Source organism: Stegastes partitus, unplaced genomic scaffold, assembly GCF_000690725.1.
Source record: "Stegastes partitus isolate 25-593 unplaced genomic scaffold, Stegastes_partitus-1.0.2 Scaffold51, whole genome shotgun sequence".
In the NCBI taxonomy this organism is placed as follows: domain Eukaryota; kingdom Metazoa; phylum Chordata; class Actinopteri; family Pomacentridae; genus Stegastes; species Stegastes partitus.
In genome coordinates, this window is record NW_007577782.1 from 210,985 (window position 1) to 227,497 (window position 16,513).

Genomic DNA, 16,513 nt, shown 5'->3' on the forward strand with positions numbered 1-16,513 from the left:
TGATGGCTTGTTACAAGATAAAGTGAGAGAGATCATGGATTCTGGCTACAGCGTAAAACTGAATAAATCTGAAGACAGTACGACAACGACCTACTGTGAAACATGTGCACGGACCAGAAAACTGGCAGTTCTGTGGTTTAAGTATATTGGATATATTTGGGTATTAAAATAAAGGTCTGAATGGACTATGACACTTCTGTATAGTTTATGTCACTGTTCATGAAGCCTAAAATTGGGGGAAAAAAGACAAGGGCCCAATGAGTCTACTGGCGAAGGAGACGTTTCATTAAAAGAGTCAGCATCAGCTTCATTCAAACTTTCCTTAATGGTATATTTTAATTGTTTCAACAGCATAGATAGTAATGCCCAATGTGTCATTATACAAATTATTAAAAAATTTTGTGCAAACATATATTCCAGGACACATAAAATACAAAGTGTTTTACATACAATATAAACTGGATTACATTTCAAAATGTTAAAGTCAGAAGGCCCCAAGAGATGATATATTTTGAGATAATACACTGAAAAGATGGCTACCAGCAGAAACCTTGGTTAATGATGTCCTTGTTCATTGTGGTAATGGTGATGACAGGAGAGATCAACTCAGACAAGCTCTCTAATATTCTCTAATAGGGGAGATGTTCTGATTCCCACTTGATAGCACACAAAGGCGACATTTCATTGCAGCACCTACGATTGGGATAATCCCTTTGCAATTTGCTCTTACGGTACAAGATCAAGGAGTCCCCAGCAGGATGTTGTTAATATTCCCTGATTTGTCTGTATGTACATTTTCAGAGCCCTAGTTACTTGTAATTGTGCAAATTCAGGTGTTTGACAAAGGTAAAGATTAAATTAACATCAAAGCAGGTGGCTTCCAAGTAGCTGAATGAATTCTAAAAAAAGCTACAATCAAAGCAGTAAGCTGCACATTGTCTGTGCCGTAGTTTTGTGACACCACATGAACTCTCATAACTTTGCTTGAGGAAGGGAGTATTGAGTAATTTCAATAGCGCTGACAGTGTCATAGCAGAACAGTCCAATGAGACGAGATCCAGTACAAATGCATGGGCATGAGGGAGTACCGACACTGACGGACAGCATTTCGATCCCTGAGAGAGGACAAGACTTGTCCATTGTTGTTTTGAGGTTAGCTAAACCTCATCCAGAGCATTTGGGTTCTGTTTAGCTCTTTAAACCAGAATGTGAAAATCTGAACTACAATGTCCACATACATTTGTAGTCCCACATTGTGTTCTGCATTCTATGAAGGGCACAGAATGACTGTTCTGCTTTATGCACTGTGACACTGCCTGTAGTTAAAAAGGACAATTAAGTGTCACATTAAGTATAATGGTTTTTGGACACACAACCTGTAAATAATATGCTACTGATGATGCAGATAATCATCAGAAGATGAGGTGCAGAGATGCATTTATCAGGGCTACCTTCCAGTATAATCACAAGTCACATAATCAATGTCTGAGATATTTTTTCTTTTTTACAATATATCATTAAAATGTGAAAGAAAAGAATCAAACATTTGCACTTTAACAGTTAAAGGCAGTTATTGCAATATATATGTGCACATACCTATTACTCATTTTTGTATCTCTCCAATAACTATAAAATCTGGCAAAGCTAAATTTATGATCTTCCTATAAACTGAGAAAATAAAACTGACAAAGTGTTTTATGGTGGCTGGACGTGACAGTGAGCTTGTGCTCCTATGACTCAGAGTCATCCTCCTCCTCCTCATAATAGCGGTTCCTCTTGATTATATCCTCTGCACTCAGCTCGTCAGCATCACTTTCTTCTTTGTCATCTTCCCAGAAGCCCACATCCTGAGAGGCGCGGTTCTGTTTTGGCTGTAAAGGGGGAGAAGGGGAAGGTGAGATATCAGGAGAAAGTCTCCTCAAAGAGCCCTCGTCCACTGCCATCATGTCTGCTGCTGAGTTTCCTTTTTGCTCTTGTTTTTCTCCTTCTTCCTTTGGCTCACGTGGACTCTCCACGATGCTCTCTGAGATGGTCTCACTTTCCATTGCTGTAGCTTCACTTGGTTCTTTCTCTTCCGGTTGCTTCACTTCCTTGACTTCTGGCTTCTTTTCTTTGGATGATCCTTCAGATGCGTTTTTTTCTTCGAATGATGCTCTCCATTGCAGCAGGGATTTGAGGGGGCGACGAGGCTCTCGAGGACCCACGCTGGTTGTGGGATTGGGTTTAGCAGCGACTGTAAACGGTCGACTGCGCTCCTTTAGAGAAGAGCTCCTCCTCAGGCTCTTCAGTTCAGCCCGGTCTGAGCTCTGGAAAGATGACGGTGCCTCATCCTCTGGAGGCCATTTTCTCCAGGATCGGCTTGATGTAACCCCCTCTGCGAGTGGACTAAGTGGCGACGCTGTAGATTGACTGTCACCAGCCTGAGGAGGCCAAGCGATCCTCAGCCTGCGCTTCTCAGCTGGCTTCTCTGCTGGTTTCTCACCGGAGCTACCCTTTGTTTGCACGCGAGTCTCCAGTAATGCAGTAAGGTCGGTAACCTTAACCTGTGGGGATGTTTCCACATTTGGGTCTGGCTCTGCATCTGAGATACTCTCAGCTCGACGCGTCACCTTCGCTGGCTCCTCTTGTTCTTTTGGCTTCACAGTTTCCTGATTTTCATCTCCATCAGCTCGTGGTTCCCACAGCTCTTTATGGGGGCGGTGGCCAAAGCCTTCATCATAGTTGCCTTTGGATTTGAACAGCTGGCTGAAATGGGGCTTGCAGTAGATGTTACCATGCAGAGACGCAAAGTTCGCCAAACTGGAAACAGAAAGTAGCGAGGGGGATTATTTTGCTTAACCAAAATCCTAAATGCTTCAGTAGAAAGCAACTACAGACACACTTAGCTCCCTTAGAATCTGCTCAGACATATACAGAAGATTGTGCATCTGTAACAAATGAGAAAAAAAATAAAAAGTAGAAGGAACACAGATTGTTACCTGAGCTTTGTGCTGCAGTGGACACAGCGGAAGCAGCTTTTGTGGTAGATCTGCTTATGAGCCTCTAGTCTCTCCAGCGGGTACACTGTTTGCAGACAAGCGATGCATGTCTCTCTCGCCGGAGGGCAAAACTTCTAAAAAGAAAAATACAGACAAATGTAATAATAATTAACAAGAGCTGAAATTCTTTACTACTGGTTTCTGTCTGCTTTTTGCTGTCATGACTCACCCTGATTGCTTTGGGCTGCTCGGTGCTCTCCCCTGACACACAAAAAACCAAAATCAGCTCTGTTGCTGCTTAGTCATTGAGAAGGGCAGACAAACCAAACTAGATCTTGTTCTGGCTGCCAAAGTTATAAATCTCAAGTTACATTGTACAAAATGAAATATACACAGAAATATGCGCTCCAAGTATCCTGTAAGACTAACCATTGCACTCAGGGGCAGTCGCGTGTTTCTCATTTACAGGTGCTGATGTTTGTGGAGCAGACACCTCTGAGGCCAGACCCTGGAGGAAACACATAAAAAAGAAAGGACACACAATAAATCATTATTTAGTTCCCTACTTCTCATACAGACAGGAAGACAGAAATTAAAGACGGAAAAGTGCAAACAATACAGTAACTTCAGTCAACGGAAAGAACCATAAGTCATCAATACAAACAGTGATTCCATTACTATGGAAACTTTGCTTTTAGCTTGTTAACAAATATAGCTAAAACTCATTCATCTGAACTTCCAATAACACTGTTAAAGATTGCAGTTTTTCATTCATATTTAAACCAACTACACTATTTTTAAGTGACCTATTTCTAAAAACACAGATGTGTGAAAACATTACTGCACAACATTTGGCTATGGTTATTGCCACTGACCCATTTGAAAATCTCAATCAATAACACTTGAAGTGAATGTTTTAATCTCTGTGTTTTATGGTTTTTAAAGCTGTAATGCTGGACTTTTATATGTGAAATGACTGTGTGTCGCATTCAAGCCCATACTAAATGAGGGCTATCAGTGCCAGGTAAATCTCTGTCTGTGACAAAGTTCTGGCACTGATGCACATGTGGCGGTGCATTTTACATCAACCAGCAATAATTTGCCAGAGCTGAAAAGGAGAGCAACTAAAGAGAAAGAGTAGGCTACAGCAGCAAGGAGTACAGCAGAGCCGATGGTGGAGAAACCAAAGGAGCATTTGAGAATGGTTTCTGATGCTCAAATTTAAAAAAAAGAACCACAGCATTTAGAGTAAGGATTTCTCAGCAGTTCAAAAAAGAAACTGCTAGAATTTGAGGCAACAGTTCCACTCTGCAGGTTTAAAATTCTCTCAACAACAGAGAAACTACATTCTTGTTGCTTATATGTTTTGAACAACTTTTACTGCATGAACTCACAGAGCGTGTAGTCCCTTGCTTAGAAGCAGCAGCCTGGTATTTGGCCATCTTGTCTCTCAGGGAAGACGAATCCAGTGCTCTGTCTGACACAGACAGACCTAAAGCAGAAGAGAGGTTCAAAGTGAATGCTTTGCCTGTCGCTGTTTTGCATTAGGTTCACGTTTATAAAGTTGCTGCATTGAACTAAATCAGCTGAGCTTAGCTTACTGCCGTGGTGGTCCATGTCCTCTGATGAAGTACTGCGTAATGTTGTCCTGCCACCCTAAAAGAGTAAAATGACTGATAAAATCAAAGGGCCAGTTTATGGCTTAAATCAGCCCCTACATTTATTTATCCATAACATTATACAGCCAGTAGGTGTAGATCAAATTCAGGCAGTTTCTGTCAGTGTACATGAGGCACTGCCTAACCCAATTCTCCTGTCTGTACGACAAATGAATACTATAAGACATCAGAATTTATGCAAAAGCATCACACACAAGTCCGCACTGTGCTGAGGACCAGAACCTGAGTCCTCACATAAAACAGTTAGAAATGGTTAGGTTCACACAAAACAACAAACCAAAAAGAAGTTTGAGAATCACCTATTGTGTTTCACGTATTGTCCACAATAACGCGTGGCATACAAAAAGCTTTAAAAAGTGTCTAGAGGGATACTACAACTAAAAGCCCATCCAATATGTATGATCACACAAAGACCTTTAGCCCAATGTCCTAAAAACATCTATGGAATATAATTCCTGAGCACCAAACTACCATCCATCTCAGTCACACTGCACTGAAGACTAACCAAACAGGGGTGATGAGTATTACCTGTTACCACCATATGTTTTGATCTACAGTAAATAATCGCCTTTAATATGTGACAGAAAAAAATGTTAGAGGAAATTTGGAAGCATAAATAAAGTGCACATATATTACAAAGATATCCATCTGACACCCTACACAACCAGCACGCCTGCTATCTACAGGGAAGGCCATCTATATGTGTTTAACCTGCAGTCAAAGAACTCAAAACTACAAGAAAGCACTTAACTAAAAGAATGAGCTTTGTGGGTGTGTGTGCCTGCATGCCCACGTGTCACCAAGACTAATGAGTAAACCAGACAGTTCCTCTCAGCGGTTATCCAGTACACACATGAATGGAAAAGAGCTTTGGCCAATTAAAACACTCCTTTTCTTCAGGCTGATTCACACAGGAACTGTGGAGTGCTGTTGTGTCACCAGCTTCCGCTGCCAAGCAAATCCTAGCAGTGACTAGACTGTAACATACTAAAAGCTGCGGCTGAACTAGTTCAAGGATGCAATAAACTATTGTACTTGATTAGAAGGGTGTTCAACCTTTTCAGACAGTGTTATAAAGCCCTTAGTCGTGCCTGTAAATGTTAGAAATGTGAACTGTCTTCTTTCCTAGTGGTGATGTAATGGTGTGAAAATACTACAACTTGCAAAACTGGAGAACCAAAACACAACAGCGAGAGTAAAATGACATGACAGGGAGCATTGTGTTCCTTTCATTCGATTGAAAATGTGAATTTACAACTGCAGCAAACTTAAAAACTAAAACTGAGTCCCCAGACTGGGAAAATCCCATGGAAGACCAGAATATACAGTGCAGCTAATGAAAAGTGAGATAAAGACAATTGCTTCTCAGAGGTGATCCTGTGAAGAATGAGAAAGCCCTAGGTCAGGAATGTTCCTGCATTCCTCTGCTGCAGAAGGTGAAGAGTGGAGTGCTTGTTGTTTTGGGCTGAGAGGGTGAAAGACAGAAAGAATGAAAGGGAGAGACTAAGATGGGTGGGGGAGAGACAGGGCTAGATCCAGGTGGAAGAAGACTGCTTCAGAAAACACAGGAAACCCAGTACAACAGAGAAAGTATGTTTAAAAAAGAAATAGTGTGAAGGGAAGTGAAAATCGTACACACACATATATATTTGCATTGCACTGAATATTTGTGCACTGACAACAGTGTCGTAGACAGGGAAACTTGGCTTTAACTGAAAAGTTTTGTATCAGTCAGAAAGATTTATGTCCTCTTATATGGCTTTAATAATGTAATTGCTTTCAAATTATTTACAAAACTCCCAATAGAATTATTACTAATTGTTGTTTTCGGTGTAGTTTAATATAAGTTACATTTGATTGTTTTTTCCCTGTAAAGTAGGTCACTTCATAGACGACTGCTGTAGCAATAAGGCTTATAAGTTAAGATGTAAGATTTCCTGCAAAAATGCTAAGAAAAAAAAAAAATTGTGGTTGCAAGTTCAGGTTATGCAACATAGAGTTAGCCACATGTAAGAAAAACTGCAGCCTTTTCTCAAGAGGGGTTCAAAAAATATGCTGATGCTTTACAAGACTGACCAACACCAGCACAGTAAATCCCACCATAAACATTGTGGTTACAGTCAGTTTGGGAGATACAAAAATGCACAGCTGTAAAAGAGCGGATAAAGATGAAACTAAGAGCCTCTTTCATGAAGTATTCATAAAAACAAACATGATCTCTATCAATGCTGAAAGTATACACAAACTAAGATGTGTGGCAGTTTTGTAGTACTGTGCTGTTTGGACAGTGTTTGTACTTGAGTTGGGTAAATACTATCGTACAAAGAGAATGTCCTAGTGCGTGTGTTTTTGTTTTTTTTTATACTGTCCCCAAAATGTACAGAAAGTGATGATCTTCTGCAGTAAATGTGTTTGTAACTGCCTTTTGATGGATCTTATTTACGATGAGCACAGACACAGTAGCAGGATTACTCACGGCTTAATATTTTACCTTGGCACTGGTGTCTTCTCTCTTCTCAAACTTCATCTTCAGGTTGTTCAGTGGCACTCTGGGTTTTTCAAAAGAGGCACACGGGCTGGTTGGACTTTGCTGTTCAAGCTTGTCAGGTCTGCTGCTGTGTGTCAACTCATCCTTGTCCATCCCTCTTTGTTCTTCACCTTCTTGAGCTGCTGAGGGCTGCTGGACACGACTGGCTGTATGTTGACCCTCCTGCTCGGTCAGCGGGCCGGGGCTCTTTACTGGAGGACGTTGCTCGCTGGTACTAGTGGGCCTGGTCAGGGCAGGAGGCCTGCGGCGAAGGCTGGACTGGCTTGTAGGTGGAACTGAAGAAGGCTTGTCCTGATCACGGTTTCCCGCTTGTTCCCAGCGCTTCTTCAGAGCACTCAGGTTGCCTGACCGCAGGGAAGGAGTTGCACTGTCAAAAGCCTTTGAGGATGACAAGAAGACAATAACAAAACTGTAAGTATGCTATGCTTACCATGAAAAAATGATTCACAAACGCTGACAACAACAAGCAGTAGTTTTATTCTTTACAAAGAACAAAAGTATTTACATTTGTGAGAAAGGCATATACCGGGTTAGACATGCCACTTGAGCCTCAGTTCAATACAATGGAATAAAGGAAATCTCTGAATCTGAACTTGGCTTTACTGATAGATTAGGAGAACAGCTGTTCAAAGTTGGTTCAGGAAATAGATGCTAAGCTGTGGCTGCTGAAGTCCTAACGGACGGCTCAAGATGGAGATAACAGGGCAGATTTTTCAGCTGCATTCCTGTCCACATGACAATTTCACCTTTCCCAAAAACACTCAGAATGGCTCCGTTCACCGCTCATTTGCTGCCATTAATGGCAGTGAAACAGCAGCAAACAGCATGACAGAACTACAGGAGGCACACTACTGCCTGCAGGAACTTCCTTAATTACAAAAGAGGAATGACACACTAAAGAAAGAGGATCTGTATGTAAATCACCATGTTTAAGTAAACTAATCAACTAATAAATCATAAAGCACAATGAACGCTTTTGTTTGAAAGCTTTCTGTCTGAGTTCTTGTCTGTTGTGAGCATTGTAACACCGTTATGTTATTATTAAAACCACAAATCATCCAAATACTAACTAAGAATATATTTTCAACTTAATTTAGAGATTATTAGAGATGACAAACAAAAACAAACAACTGCTAACCAAAAGTCACAACTATCTTAGCCTTAGTACATCAAATGAATAAGGTACATCAAGAAAAAGTTATATTAACAGGCAGACGGACAATAAAAAAGAAATAAGACATAATAATTTAAGAAAAAGGGAGTAAACAAAAGGGACAAATCCCCAACAAAGGACAAAAAAACAGAAGCACAATTACTGTCTTTGTGAGGCAAGTCCAGAGTGAATAGAAAGAACTAGACAGTGACGAGATTGTTCCCCATTTTTCCAGCAAAAAGGAAGAAAAAAAAAAAAACAAGAAACCTTTGTGAACGCGATGAAGTGGCCAAACTGGATGTAACCACAACAAGACAGCAAGGAAAGTGAGGGTCCTTTGGTTGGTCCTTCTTTACAGGTCAGCGTGCTGAGAGACAGCGAGAGATAGAGTTCTCCCAGATGTTAGCAGCTACACAAAATCTACTTGTAAGAGCTAGTCCAACCCCTTTAACACCAGGAAAGTGAAAGAGAGAGAGAGTCTGAATACCCAGGAAACCAGAGCAGGAAATGATACATTCAGGGAAAAGTTAACTCTTTGTTCACTGTTTCGGCTTAGATTTTTTTCCACATTTACATCATTTCAGAAGATCATTCTACTAAAAATCGACAGACGCTACAAATGTTTTAGTAAAGAAAAGAAAAAGGCACAAAAAACAAAACATATGACAAGTTAAAATAACAAACAGGGACATTAAAGAAGAAAACTATTCAAAGGTTTAAAACTGCACTTATAGCTGAGCTCAGATAATAGTTTCTTCACAAAATACAGGCTTTAATAACAGGGCAGTCAATTCTTAACTTGATATCAGGGCTTTGTCAGAGGAGACACATCACACAGTATTAAGGAAAATGCTGACAATTCAGCTTGAAGGCCACTGATTTATAGAAAAAAAAAATTGTTGCTTATTCTGTTGATTATTTGCTTAATTATTCGATTGGTTGTTTGGTCTGTTAAAAGTCACAAAATGGTGAAAAACATCCAAATTCGCATTTTCAAATATGTTGTTTTGTCCACAGCCTGAAGATATGCAGTTTACTGTCATAAATGAGTGAAGTAACCAGAAAATATGCATATTGAAGAAGTTGTAATTAGAAGATTTAGACCTTTTTTTCTAGTAGTTGGTAATAATTATATTGTTGACGACTAATCAAAAAATAACTGGAGCTGTATGTAACGATAAAACTAACCAAGATCACTGTATAAAACCAAGTGTTCTGTCCAACACTGCCCTATAATGCCACAGTAGCATGATCAAACAGCAATAAAATCTACTGTCCTTCAAGTACTGCGTCATTAATTCTAATATCAGCTGCCAAAACAGAGATCATAGGGACCAATTTTCAAAACGATTATGATAAACCTAAAAAAAATTCGTACATTTTCTTGCTAATTTTCTACTATCACGTTATTGCAACAAATGAAAACAGTGTTGGGATAAATTAACAAAACTAAATCTCAGACTCTTATGGCAACCATTTTCCATTTATCAGTGAATCTGTTAGTTATGTCTTAAATAACTGGCAAAACAGAATGACAAACAACCATCATAAGTTATAAAGTGAAGTCCCCAAACTGGTATTTTTAACAACTTCCTGCCACGTAGTAATGCAATTCATTAAATGGCCTCACTATTTCACGGTCATGTTTGAAAAATCCCCCTTCCCCCAACCACGCTCACACACAGACAGACAGATGGTCTTTTACGGTGCTCATTCAAATTTGGCCCAGACACATTAGAATAACTAGTGTAAACCACAAATATTTTAACCAGACTTCTATATCCAAGTCATTGTGGCGCCAGTTCATGTACTCACATATTACTGGTTGCAGAAACTTGGAAGTGTCCAAAAATCAACTAAAATGAATCTGGCTAAAATGTAAATTACTGCAAACTGTTATGGTTAGTCCTAAACTTTGAACTTGCAGTGCTTGGCAGAAATAAAGTTATTTACAATTCCATTGCATCTAAGAAGCACAAGACAGCTGTCTTAATATACATTCATACCACATTTCTATCTGTCATTACTAGCCAGGTCATTAAACAAAGAGTAAATACATTTTTCAAGCTTTTCAAGCTGCTGGCTCACACACACACATATTGATAAACTACCACCGTACTACACGCAGCCTTGGCAGCATTACCTTATATTTCTTCATGGTTTTAGCTGATCAGTCACTCATTTAATCTTAGTCCAGATTTTGCTCATCAGTCTTTCACACTGACAAAGCTGCTAACCTACAGTTGGAACTACTGAGAGCATTGTAGAGGATTAAACTGAAGTAGGATTATGGGTTTGATAGCCTGCCCATCGCAACAAGTGGCCAATGAGGGGTCAGCCCGGACAAGACATCTGGCCCAGACAGAGTGTTGGCATGGTGAGTGTGTGTGTGTTTTATGTGTGCACTCCTCATCTCTGCACGCTTTAATTAGTTTAGCGCCTTTAGCAGCTACTGAGCAAATGAAGGGAGACATGCGGTACACAAACATGCACTAACAATTTATCCACTTAACAGTTTAATCTTTGCGTGACAAATCTCAGCCTCCATTAGCATATATCAAATTCAAGAACAACTGTTTCAGTAAGTCAGAGATATCTCTACACTGATGTCACTGGGAAATAAGATGTTTCTACCATCCATTCGGTCAACGAGCCAAACAGAAATACTTACGGCTTTTTTCTTCTCTGCACTTGTCTCCTCAGCAGCTCTCTGGTACCTAAGAAAGGAGAACACAACACTGACATCTGGTGACTCAAAACAAAACGCAGCATAAAGAGTGTAGTTTTCTAAAAATTTTGAAGGAATGGTTTAAATTATTATTATTTTTTTTTAACATTTTCAGTGGGAAATGCTAGTTTATTTTTTTTATTTCAAATAAGCACTGTGAAATACGAATAATAAATTACACTATGCTATGAGGCTGTAATGGCCCCGAATTTCAGTAAAACATCATCACTTGTTTTCTGGTTGCAGAAAACACATGCACTCAATGACAATTTGAACTTCTAATGTAATAAAATGTATTTAAAACATGGTAAAACAGAAAAGGTGATCAAGATCAAAAGGGCCATACAGGCAAAACAGGTATGTAGGATATTGTCATCTAGCAATGTATTTAGTATTCAATAAATATTAGCATTTAATATAATGCAAATTGGCAAATTGCACACATAGAAATTAACAACCAACATTTCTATAAACTAGGCGTTACTCACTTCGAGAAGCGCTCTGCAATTGCATTGGATTTCCCTCGGCCGCCGACGAGTGACAGCTCCCTCGCAGTGATGCGCAAGGACTGCGTCGCCCAGGACCTTCGATTGAATGGACCGCTTTCCATCGCTGTCAGTTACCTGAAACGCAAACACACCCAAAGTAAGCACCATGTGTTACAGCACATGTTGTAAATCACCCACTATTGAAAGAAGGTGGGGGCTGTGTAGTGTCTGATCAAGTTCAGGCATCACCATGCTACCACTGACCAGTCTGCTTGTTGCAATAAAATAATCACCCTTATTGCATCAGACTGAAAAACACTGACTATGTTCATATCTTCAGTCAATAACCATGTACACCGCTGCACTGAATGGTGTCATCCCACAACCTTTGCTGCTTTATTCAGAGCCTGCATACAATCAAAGCTAGCCAAAAAAAAAGCCCTGACTTCCATAGAGAATTTAAAACAATGCAATTAGAAAATTGCAAAGGCTTCAATTTAGGAATTAAAGTATGTTACACTGATGTTAGACAAACTCATGCTGTCCCAGTTGTGTGACAGTGTCGTTTTTGATGGTGTCTCCTGTAGCAATGCTCCCTCATGTTTTAAATCTATTACACAGTGATACTGAACTTAACTTTGAAAGACTATTTCGCAAATCAGATCACAATACCTGTCAGAAAAATTCCAGAATTGTTTGTCATCACTTCGTGTAATGGACCTCTCCCTTGTCTTGTCTGCATTTTTTAGCGATCAGTGCACCTTTCATTTGACCATAGTGACTTAACATCTACCGGTTGTGTGTTTTAGGCCATAGAGATCATACTGACACAACTGCCTGGAAATATCAGACAAGATTTACACAGACAATAAAGCCTTTGTTTGAAAGAATAAACAAGTTTGAAATCTATCCTGACATATACAGACTTGTGAGAAGGTTGATGTCAGTGTCAAGGTTTTTGTCTGCAGAGGAACTGTCTTCTGCCTGTGATCACTGATTTGCAAGTTGCTCTCTGTGCCACTTTTCGTCTCGTCACACCCCCACTACCTGACATACATACCAAAGAGTGCCTGCACGTTGGTTTATGTGCTCATACAGTTCTGTATGCAAACACACGAGCCAACATGTTCGCACTTGCACTCGAGCTCGTGCCGCTTGATTGCAAGGTGGAAACGCAAGCTGAAAACAGCTAAGCTGAGCGTGAGCACGTTATCATTATGAGGGGATAACTCACCAAGGGCAACATGCACAGAGAACCAGTGTAAAACAGAGTGCCATAACCGCAATGCGTAACACACACATGTGCGCACTCAGTTCTTCTTCCTGAATTATACCCTGACAAACCCATACTTTGCTGAGCGCTAATTGATGAGCCTCTGATACAGTTTTCTATGTCAGGAGTCCCTTCTTTAGTGCTCAGACGCTACGTCGACTGTGCGCAAACCATAAACTGAAATCACTGTCTACATGTGATAGATTCAGTAATCATTTATTTTTCTATCTGGGTCATTTCACTGGGTGCACATATTACATCACCACACAGATGCAAAGCAATACTGGTGACAAGTAGTGTGAGGACTTTGGACTGAACTTTCACACAGCCTCAACTCTTAACACTCAAAAGCCGAATGCAACTACTTTTCTTAAATTTTACCCTCAGGATTAGCAATTTGGATAAATACTATATTGAACTGTGCATATTACATATTAGCAATCTGTATTTCTATTTAATTATAAGCAACTACTGACACATACTCTCAGGCTAGTGTCTGCTCTGGATAAGCAGAAACAAAGACTAACAAAAGAAAAACTCAAGCTCTACACAGTTTGATGCTATGAAGGACAAACCACAGCTCAAGCACTACCTATAACTGAGTCGCTTGAAGCTATTTATTGTCGCAACAACTTTCTAAGCCTGACAGGCGAGTTGGTTTACTCTGTCAATTGACTACTGAACTGAAATTTGATGATGGTGGTGAACAGGCGCTTTATATTAGTTAACATATCCTTTATAAACTGTATGTCCTTCTGCATGATGTCAGGGAGCTAAAGCCCATTCCTGCATGCACTGAAGGAAAGGTAAAGACACACCCTGAACAAGTCCCCACTCCGCTGCAGCAACAATACAGGTCGACTGAGTTTAGAGTCGCCTATCCACCTCTTTTGCATATCCTTAAACATTAGATGGCTGAAGGAAGCCAGAGCAACCGAAGAAAACAGAGAAAAAATGCACTCATTGCAAAGACAACAAGGCTTGAGAATCAAACCTGTCCTACTTGCTATAAGTGCACAATGAGAATAGTACAGGTTGGCTGTGATGTGCACTTAATAGACAGGAGCAAAATTACTGATTTAAATAAGGATTAGGGAGGGGCCATTTGTTTTTCTCTCTGTATGGGAACACCATCTAAGTGCAAATTTATGTTCCATCATTTGGTTTGGAAACCAGGAAGTAAAATATACAAAACCAATTTATGACCCTCCGCGATTATGACAAGTATTGTAGGACAGGTGATGATTCCATGAAGGAGTCTTTGCTTTCATTTCCAATAACTCCACATCTCCTTGCATCACCTTTCTTGATTCAAGGTTCCAATAAGATCATTGCCTCAGTCTGACAAACACAGGTAACAGAAGTTTTACAAAAGCTCAACAAAGGCAGCCCTGTTTCATCAAGGGGCTGAAACACACTGCAAGTGGAACCTTGAAACCATCACAGGCTATCTGATATATGAGCTTTTGAAATCTGATAAGCTAAACTCCAGAATTAAGATCTCCCCCACCCCTTGTTATCAGTGAGACATTGATATACAGACCTTTAGCCCTCACCTAAAGTTAAGTGCTTGGTAGCATCAAGTAATCTCAACGCTTTCAGATATAATGAGTCATAAGTAAGGAGGAGTTCACCTTGCTGTATTGACACATAATTGGCCTGAGAGGCAATTATTCTTAGAAACAAAAGCACAAAAAATCAGCTGTTATTACGAAAACAACAGCCTGAGCTGAAGAGTCAGTACTCAGGCATGCAGGAAAGAGACATGACTTAAAGACTGGCAGCTCTGCTCGGAGGCCAACATGTCATTTGAAGAACTTTAATTACAGGCGTATCAGTGAGCGCCTGGTAAAGACCGTTTATGACTGGAGTCGAAAAAAAAGCAAGACAAACTACGGTGATACACTGTATAACACGGATTTATACGCTCACGTATAATTGTGTTTAATGTAAGTTCAGCTGCGACTGATGAGATCTGTGACTGAGCCAAGAACAGAGACTCAGCAGCTGGACTGGTTTGGCATCGATCAGCTCGAGCACAGAAACTGAACTGGGTGTGCGCACGTGCGATATTTGTCAAAAAAAAATATTAATCCAACAACTAAAGCTAAACAAACACAGGCTTGCTCAAACGTTGAAAACACACCGTTTTTATATTAGTTATTAGAGTTATTTACGAATGTTTCTATTTTCTTGCTTTAGGTTTCGTCTTACCTGTAGGAAGTTCCCGTTGAGCCACTCTTTTTGTGAAACCTGTGAGACACCTGACACTTTGTGCTGCCGCTGCGTCACCGCCCGGTGTGCACCGACGGGGGCGGGGCCAATCAGGAAGGTGTCAGGGGAGTGGAAGAGCCAGGTCATGTGACTTCATGCGCCAATGACCTTAGGTATTACGTTACTCCTACCTGGGAGAATGGTGTTTGTGTGGATGCATGGTGCGCTTGCATGCCGACCACCAACATTCCTCAGAGAAGCAGACATTTTTCAAGTGAAGAGAAGCAGCTACACTGAGCGTGCCAAGTTGTTACAGTGACTGTCATATTATTATCATTATCATTATCATTATTATTGTTGTTATGTTGTGCTGAGTACAAGTTTAGTGATTACGCAGCCCACTTTTTTTTTAGTAAGCAAAAGAAAGTTCCTTTATCCATTGCATTTAGCTGATGAATTGTATTTTATAAAGTCTTGTCTAAACTGCCAGTTGTATTTAACTATTCTATTATTATTTTTATTGACCTAATTCTATTTCATTTGTTTTTCTATTGTACACTTTATCTTTTATGTTTTAATTTATATTTAAATATTTTTATGTTATATAGCTGTATTTTTTATGTCATATCTTTTACATTGTGTATTTATTCATTTATTTATTTATTTATTTTTACCATTGATTGTAATTTGAAAAAGCTCTGTGTATGATGAGGTGGTATGCTTGCTCAATAATAAGAATAATAATGATAATCATCGTCATAATATAGAATCTTTGACACACACAAAGTGATTTTAAAAAAATAAACAAAGAAATGTGCAGACAGACAATCAAGACAGTTTAAATGTTCATAAGTCAGAAGTGTCAATGCAAAGACATGTACTATATAAACAGCAGTTTACAACTGCAAAGCAAAAGAAACGTGCACCTTTGTGTGACCTTGTAGTGTTAGTTGTAATAGGAATACAACAGGTTGTGGCAGTGCATGGTGCACGCAATGTTTGCATGATATTTGACTTCTAAATGAAGACCAGCTGGATGGTTGACACTGCAAGTCATTTTAAGTTCATTCAGCTTAGAAAACTCACTTTTTCCAAGCTGAGCTGCCTTCACAATGTTAGGTTGATTTATTTGTTCAAAGTCATTTTATGAGTTGTGAAAGTCTTAAACTAGCTGAGTTAAATTAAATGAACTTTAGAAAACACCTTTAACAAACTGAAGTTATTAAGCTTGATAGTCACAAAAACAACAGTTGCAGACAGACTTAATTTTCTAAGTTTAAAGAGTTTCTTTCTCATTAAACTTTGGCAACATACAACCTCAATGTTTGAGTCAGAATTAGTAAATAGAATAGAATAGAATAGAATAGAATAGAATAGAATAGAATGATTTTTTATTGATCCCCCATTGGGCAAAATGTACACGCCACAGCAGCATCCAAAAATATAGAAAGT

General features: G+C 39.5%; 1 protein-coding gene across 2 annotated transcripts; it reads right to left on the reverse strand.

Annotated features, from left to right (window-relative positions):
- Window positions 1-306: 306 nt before the first annotated feature.
- On the reverse strand, window positions 307-15,605 carry LOC103376568 (LIM domain and actin-binding protein 1-like). 2 transcript variants are annotated; one of them, XM_008306968.1, is made up of 10 exons: window positions 15,062-15,605; window positions 11,575-11,709; window positions 11,030-11,075; window positions 7,149-7,583; window positions 4,580-4,634; window positions 4,373-4,470; window positions 3,408-3,486; window positions 3,208-3,239; window positions 2,979-3,112; window positions 307-2,799 (listed from the first exon to the last, which is right to left on the reverse strand). In XM_008306968.1, exons 2-10 carry the CDS (start codon window positions 11,694-11,696, stop codon window positions 1,731-1,733), a joined length of 2,070 nt encoding a protein of 689 aa, XP_008305190.1. In that variant the 5' UTR covers window positions 11,697-11,709; window positions 15,062-15,605; the 3' UTR covers window positions 307-1,730. The 2 variants fall into 2 exon arrangements, with proteins under 2 accessions (XP_008305190.1, XP_008305191.1); XM_008306969.1 differs by lacking the exons at window positions 4,373-4,470; window positions 4,580-4,634.
- Between the last annotated feature and the right edge of the window lie 908 nt (window positions 15,606-16,513).

Coding starts and splice junctions, on each gene's coding strand:
- LOC103376568 (XM_008306968.1), bottom strand. CDS start 11,696: ATGGAAAGCGGTCCATTCAATCGAAGGTCCTGGGCGACGCAGTCCTTG. Junction 7,584..11,029: donor GTGCAGAGAAGAAAAAAGCC/GTAAGTATTTCT, acceptor TCATCCTCAAAG/GCTTTTGACAGTGCAACTCC. Junction 4,471..4,579: donor GGACATGGACCACCACGGCA/GTAAGCTAAGCT, acceptor CTTCTGCTTTAG/GTCTGTCTGTGTCAGACAGA.